Genomic DNA, 7,888 nt, shown 5'->3' with positions numbered 1-7,888 from the left:
AGAGAAATCATACTTCTAGTCAGTATTATTATACGTTATTTTCTCTTACTAATTCAATAAGTAACCTATATAATAGGTTTTGCTATCGCCTTAAAGTTGTTGGACTCTTTTATTTGCTAAGAGTTGATTTTCTTTATCTTAACTAGTTTTTATAAATAATTGCTTTTGTTAGAATTCTACCGTTCAATGATTCCCAACATAGAAATGTATTTAGCTTATTGCCTTTGATGTTTATCAATACCAAGTAATATACATGATTGCCATGTGGCATTTTCTGATCTGTCCGATAAAACCTCGATGTGCTAGGTATAAACACCAACAAATCATGTGGGGCCACTATGAGGTCAACACGTGGGAGATTTTCATGAGGTCAAGCTGTGGGCCCCACCATAATCTATTTCAGACATCTACCCCCATCAAATCAGATTCCCTCTTGGTCGGGATAATCCATGCCTTAAGTGGTCCTCACCACATTAAATAAGTGAAAGTGGATACCCACCCATTGCAACATGATCGTTTATATGGCCCATTAATATGTGGCTCAGCCATCCCACCCATTTATCGCGTGTAAACTTGGAGGAACCGTCACTCCAAGTTTCAGCCGAATCCAAAACTCAGGTATGCCTTGCCCAAGTGTTTATAGATGTTTTACGCATGATTTCACACGGTTTCAAAAGGCGTGACTTACTTCAGTTATAGAAATGGCTGATCTTTTTTAGATATATCATAACTTAAATGGAACTCACAAAATGCATGGTTTGGATGTCAAATATATATTCACGATGGGACCCACGTAGCTCGATCTCATGGAAAACTCTACCATTTCTCATTTCTCCTTTGGAGTAGTGCTACAAAAGGCTTTACTTGCGAGCAAAGTGGGTGGGTTTGGGTAGGCGGCAGCCTGATGTGATTATGCCTGCGAGCAGAGTGGAGATGGGTTGGAATCCATTCCATCCATCCGCATATCTGGCCCAAGGACACGCCTCACCGACAATCCATCACGCTACCACATTATCCAAGGACAGAAATGTGGGATTGGATGTTCATCAACTGGTGCCACTGTAAAAGTGCCTAGAGTACTCCACATGTGTATGGGACCACAGCATGAAGCCCACTTGCTGAGTAGATAGTCCTATTTTTGGGACACTGCATGTTCGTGGTGGGCCCACATGATGAATGGTTCAGATCTTGTAAATATGTACCATGTTGGCACATGGTACTAATCTCCTCTTAAGGCTCTCCTTTTTCACGTCACCTTCGCATTTCCCTGCACGATTGGATTGGCGTCTTCAAAACGAGGACTTCTGCAAAGGGGTGGTACATTTCATATGGTTTTGGTACCAGTAGAGGTGGGCACTGGACGACTGGATCCAGCTAACTCAACTTATCTTACTTGTTTACTTCCGTCTCGGCTTGAATCAAACGAGTGAGTTGGTCCAAACCAAGTAAGCTTCATCTATTTCAAATTCAAATTGAGTTGAGTTCGAGTTATCTAGTAACTCTATTTAACATGGCTCGTGAGTTAATCCGGTTAAATCCGACTTGATCTAAAACCCGACTCTCTAACACTACCCACCTTGCCTTATCTTAACTTGATTTGAAAATCTTTCCCTCCCTCCCTCATCCTCCATACCCAACAATCACCCACTATCATCACCCTCCTCTTCCTCCTCCTCCTCTCTCTCTTCTCCACTCTCTGAATCTCTCCCTCCCTCATCTCTCAATCCGACTCGTGCTAACTTGGCCTAACTCAGTATTTCTGATCGAATTAGACTCGGTTCGGATCAGTCCACATTAGACTGAACTCGGATCGAGTCAAGCATGCTAGACTTGGTATTAAGTCGAATCAAGTTCGGGTCAAGCCTATTTCAAAATCAAATCAAGTCGAGTCAGCCTTAACTCAGTATGACTCGACTCGATGCCCAACTCGAAGTATGAGTAAGATAAACGGTATCGATTGGTTTAGCTATTACACATCTACCCACGTGCCATCTTTCCAATTTTGTTAACCTTTGCACGTAATATTTACTGACGATCCAGGTCGAACAAGAGGTGGGCCACATCATTACAGCCCCATCTTTCCTGCCAACTATATATATCACTGGTTGAGAACATCTGAGCCGTGCTATAGGTGGGCCACACCATGAAGAAACATGGGAGGAAAATCAACCGAGTCTACTCATCAGCAGTGCCATGTAATCTTTAATCAATAGACAGCAGATGGCTGACTCAATGAACAGGTGTGTTCCTCTTAACAACTGAACGGACATGATTTTCACGGCATGGTCTACCCATCTTTTGCATGGGTCTGATGTGCAGTATACATAAAAGATAAAACGTTTTATATGAAAGTTCACATACAACGCATTTATGTTAACATTTCTCTTTTTTGTTATCACAGATAATAGAGATCCAGGGGTGGCCCACCTATTCAACGGACCAGATTGATCGGCATGTAAACCAACAATACATGCATTAGATAAATGACAAATACAGTCTGTGTAACCAACCACCCAAATAATATAATGTGCGTCGGCTACACACTACTCACTAAAAATTATATCAGCTCATCCACCGCACCTCTCATTCGCGTGAAAACAATCCAGACCCTCCAAAACCAAGGAACCCATTTTTAACAGATCAGAACCCAACAATCACACTGGTCAAACAACCATAACGGACCATTGGTCGTATCCATCGGCAAGGAAAAGATCGGCGATCTGATTCAACGGGCAAAGACAGGCAGTAAAGATCGTCCGATCAGAGAGAGGTTTGTTACACTCTGAAATGGGGCCTACGATCTGGAAAGTCCTGATTGACACGTGCAAATGCCACGTGTGTAGATGATGTGTGGCTCCAATTTAGTGGGACCGGAATCCTCTACAGTACACGTAAGATACCCAAGCTCTATTAGGCCTCACCATGTTGTATATGTAACATCCACTCCGTCTATCAGGTTCTATACTAGATTCTAGTGCGTAAGGTGAGAAATCAGACAGATTCACGACTCAAGTGAGCCACATAACGAGGAAAATGGAGATGGAATACCAACCATAGTCTTGTGTGTGGGGCCAACGTGGTTTTAATCTTTCATCAAACCCGTTAATCAAGTGTAATTGACCGGGATGAAGTGAATTTACAAAATTTATTCTGATCTAAAACTCATGCAGTCCACACTGCGTGGATTTAGTGGTTGGGTGAGCCCTACAAAGCTGGACTGTTTTATTCGGGTGCGGTTTAGGTGGATCCCTAACTGTGCGGCCCACTTTGATGTACGTTCCTTAAATCCACACAGTCCATCCACTTTGAAAGCTCATTTTAGGGTATGGTCCCAAAAATGAAACAGATCCAAATCTTGGGTAGACCATACCACAGGAAACTGTATTGGTTGAATCCCCACCATTAAAAGTTTCATTGGGCTACCAGAATGTTTATTTCCCATCCAACCCGTTCATAAGGTGATCACAAAGACCTGGATGAAGATACCACACAAATATCAGTTGGATCCAAAACTTTTGTGGCCCACAAGAAGTTTTTAACGGTCCATTGCCTGTTTCCTGTATTATGGTCCACCTGAGATGTCGATCGGATTCATTTTTAGGATCATACCCTAAAAATAGTTTTGAAAACGGATGGACAGCGTGGATATAGGACACATATATCAAGGTGGGCCCCACGTCAGTAACCCGCGTCAGCTCCTGATGAACAAAATGTCATCTTCAAAACAAAGTCAATCCCCACACTAAAAAGTAATCTAAGTGGCGGTAGCGGATGGCCTCATCCAACACGGTGCCGCCCTGACCGTGGCCCCACCTTGATGTGTGTGTGTATATATATATATATATATATATATATATATATATATATATATATATATATTTATTTATTTATATTGTATATTCATTCCGTCCATCAGTGTTTGCAGCTACTTTTAAGGTACGAGTCATTAGCAGATCCAAATCTATGGTAGGAGAGAGTAGTGATTGAACGCCTACCATTAAAAACTTCCTAGGGGCCACCTTAATCCCTACCATAACGTTTGTTTTCCACCCAACTCCTTGATAAGGTCACATAGATCTAGATTGAGGGGAAAAAAAAAAAACAGATATCAGCTTTACAAATAACCTTTAGTAGCCCACGAGAAGTTTTTAATGGTGGGGTATGATCCGATCTGCTTACATTTTCTTTCCCTACCGTAAAATGATATTAAAAAACGGATAGACGGCATCGATATACAATAGATACATCAATGTGGGCCCCATCGTTAGGACTGCACCGTGTTGGGTGACTACGGGGCCGCACCTAGTCCGCTCCCTCTCAGGAACGGCACTCTGCCACTCTTTCATGTCGCTATCCACCAATAAAAATTAAATAGAAACAAAAATAAAATAAAACAATAAAAATCCTACCAAGAGTTGAAGAATCTACGAAAGCTCATAAATCTCTCCATCTGTCTTTCTCCCATCTTTCATCTGCAAAGGGTTTCAGAAAATCTCTCTCTCTCTCTCTCTCTCTCTCTCCCGCAATCAATGGAGAAACAGCTCCAAAACCACATGAACCTCTCTCTCCTCCTAATTCTCCTCTTCTCCTCTCTTCAACCCATCTCATCAGCTTTCACTCCTTCAACTAACTACCTCATCCTCTGTGGCTCCAACAACAGCACACAAATCGACGGCCGAGATTTTACCGTCGATTCCAATTCTAATTCAGTCCTCCTCTCAGACTCAAAGATCTCAATCGAAGATCCAAACCCATCTCCAAATTCATCTCCTCTCTATCACACCGCAAGAATCTTCACAAAAGCTTCTTCCTACGAATTCAACATCGAAAACAAAGGCCACCATCTGGTACGCTTACATTTCTACCCTTTCTTCCATCAGAAATACAATCTCAGCTCTGCCATTTTCGATGTTTCCGCTATTGGGTTTACTCTGTTGAAAGATTTCAGCATCCCGAACAAAACCCATGTCCTGAAAGAGTATATAATCAACATCGACACATCAAAGCTTGTAATTTCACTCATCCCTTCAGGCAATTCTACATTGCCGATGGCCTTTGTCAATGCCATCGAAGTTTTCACTGTCCCCAATGATCTGATCAGCGATTCTGCAAAGCTAATACCTCCAACCAAGCGCAACATGTTCGAAGGTTTGTCTAAGCAAGGATTAGAAACCGTTCATCGAATTAATGTAGGCGGGCCTAACATCTCACCCTTTAATGATACTCTGTGGAGAAATTGGATCCCAGATGATGGGTATCTTCTATTGAATTCTGCTGCCATGGCCACCAATTACAGCGGCCCGATTAAGTACCCAAGTATTGGTTTGAGCCGTGAGATCGCTCCCGAATACGTCTACAACACCGCTCGTGAGATGAATAAGCTCAACATGGTGACCCCAAATTTCAATATCACTTGGAATTTCCAGGTGACTGTTGGATTCCAGTACCTTGTCCGGATGCATTTCTGCGACATCGTTAGTCCTGTAGCTGATCAGCTGTACTTCAATGTCTATATCCATAATTCATTCGCGTATGAAGATCTTCATCCCTTTGATCTCACCTCCCGCACGCTCGCGGCCCCTTTCTACCAAGACTTCGTGGCAAGTCCAGACAGTTTGGGAGTTATTCGCATAAGCGTCGGCCCTTCGAGAATGAGTAGTTCTGGAAAAATCAATGCTATATTGAATGGATTGGAGATCCTGAAGATAAGCAATTCAGCAGGTAGCTTGGATGGAAGCGTTTCAGGTAATTCAAATTCGGGAAGTGGGCGTAAGCATATTTCAGTCGGCGTTGTCGTTGGTTCAGTCATTGGTGGTGTTGTGATCATCAGCTTGTTGGCTGCTGTGTTTTTAGTGGTGATCAAACGCCGGAAGGTGCAGAAGAAACCAAAGGAAACAGGGGCCGTGTGGTCATCTTCACAGATGGGGGCGAATTCGATCAGCGGTGGAAGTAGATTGACAGATGGAGGGACTGTGTCCCCTTCGTTTAACATAAACCTTGGATTACAGATCTCTTTCACGGACATTAAGCTGGCAACTAACAACTTCGATGATAATTCTGTTATTGGGGCAGGCGGATTCGGCAAGGTCTATAAAGGGGTGCTCCGAGACGGGACGAGAGTCGCAGTGAAACGAGGTGGGATGCCAGGGTCCAAGCAGGGCTTCCCAGAATTCCAAACTGAAATTATGCTCCTATCGAGTATCCGCCACCGGCATCTTGTATCACTGATTGGGTATTGTGAAGAACAGTCAGAAATGATATTGGTTTATGAGTTCATGGAGAATGGTCCACTGAAGAAACATCTATACGGCTCGAATTTGCCCTGTTTGTCTTTTAAGCAGAGGCTTGAGATCTGCATTGGTGCTGCGAGGGGCCTACACTACCTTCACACAGGCTGGTCGCAGGGGATCATACACCGGGACGTGAAATCATCGAACATCTTGCTCAGTGAGGATTACGTGGCTAAGGTGGCTGATTTCGGGCTGTCAAAGCTGGGGCCTTCCTTTGACGAGACCCATGTAAGCACTGCTGTGAAAGGCAGCTTTGGGTATCTTGATCCAGAGTATTTTAGGCGGAATCAGCTGACCGACAAGTCCGATGTGTATTCATTCGGCGTCGTGCTTCTTGAAGTCCTCTGTGCACGACCTGTCATAGATCCCTCACTTTCAAGGGAGAATTTAGCAGAGTGGGCCTTGCTTAAGCACAAGAAGGGGTTGCTAGAGGAGATCATCGACCCGAGGATTGCCGATCAGGTCAATTCAAATTCTCTAAGGAAGTATTGGGAGACAGTGGAGAGATGTCTGGCTGAATATGGTGTGGACAGGCCGGCAATTGGCGATGTCCTGTGGAACTTAGAATATGTACTGAAACTCCAAGAGACTGGATTGCAGAGAGAAGCATATGAAGATAGCAGCAGCCAAGCAACAGATATACCACTGCCAACCGTTCGACGAGTGCCTTCTACCACTATCAGAGTCGATGAAGATGAGACGACCCCAATGGACAGCGATCGGTCGGAGGTTACCACAAGCAAGGTTTTCTCACAGTTGATGACCCATGAGGGTAGATGATCCACAGATCATTGTGAAGAGAGCTGCTGTTATGCAGCTTCTTCTCTCTGCAGCACGTCTCATATGTGTGTTGATCAAAACTGTTGATCTGGTGGGGCACTGAACGGACAGGCCAACGAGATTGGGCTATGGTGACGCTGGGTTGAATGGCTCAAAAGTAATGGTTAGAGCAATGGCCCACATTCAACTAGCAAAATGCACGACGGCTGGATAGCTAGAGTCGTCCAATCACTTTGGTTTTTAGCCTATAGCCAATCCATGTGGTGACCCACCAGATCAACAGGCCCAGTTACCTTATGAGGAGGGCCGCATAATAGCATTTCTGTATTTTGTGATTGTATAAGCACATATAGATGAACTTTCATGTGTTGATTTGATTTACTAAAGTATAAAATTTGTAAGCTTTGGTGTGATGATAAGCATAGATGAGTTTTGGACATTGATGGTGTGATTTTAAAGTGTTTTTCAGTGTTATATATGTATTTTCCGCTGGCCCAATTTGTGATTTTTCTTTCGTAAAATTTCCGGTAAGAGTAGAAATTCCAAAACAACAATGATTTTGATTTGTTTATGAAATGGTCATTAGCCTAACATAGCCTTAGGTTTTCCAACTTTCTTTATCATGTGATTTGGGTTCTAGTCAAGTGTTTAGAAGGTCGCTGGGTCGACTCAGGGCTCTCGCTCTCCCTAGCTAATATGTTGTTGTTAGATGTCTTCAATTTATTTGAGACAAGCATCGACAGATCACTTGATCACATCGGGTATATGTTGATGCCATCGGCAATCCACTCAATCCTATCGAGAAATTCTGAAAAATT

The 7,888-nt window shown here is 43.3% G+C and overlaps 1 protein-coding gene across 1 annotated transcript; it reads left to right on the top strand.

Annotated features, from left to right (window-relative positions):
* Positions 1-4,433: 4,433 nt before the first annotated feature.
* On the top strand, positions 4,434-7,509 carry LOC131232868 (probable receptor-like protein kinase At5g24010). The gene has a single exon (XM_058229374.1). The coding sequence runs from the start codon at positions 4,530-4,532 to the stop codon at positions 7,068-7,070; it is 2,541 nt and encodes an 846-aa protein (XP_058085357.1). The 5' UTR covers positions 4,434-4,529; the 3' UTR covers positions 7,071-7,509.
* The last annotated feature ends 379 nt before the right edge of the window (positions 7,510-7,888 follow it).

Source organism: Magnolia sinica, chromosome 18 (assembly GCF_029962835.1).
Source record: "Magnolia sinica isolate HGM2019 chromosome 18, MsV1, whole genome shotgun sequence".
Lineage (NCBI taxonomy): Eukaryota > Viridiplantae > Streptophyta > Magnoliopsida > Magnoliales > Magnoliaceae > Magnolia > Magnolia sinica.
Note: the sequence above shows the minus strand (reverse complement) of the source record. Positions and strands in the feature narration are given on the sequence as shown.

What these genes read in the sequence shown, in the direction of transcription:
- LOC131232868 (XM_058229374.1), top strand. Translation starts at nt 4,530, where the DNA reads ATGGAGAAACAGCTCCAAAACCACATGAACCTCTCTCTCCTCCTAATT.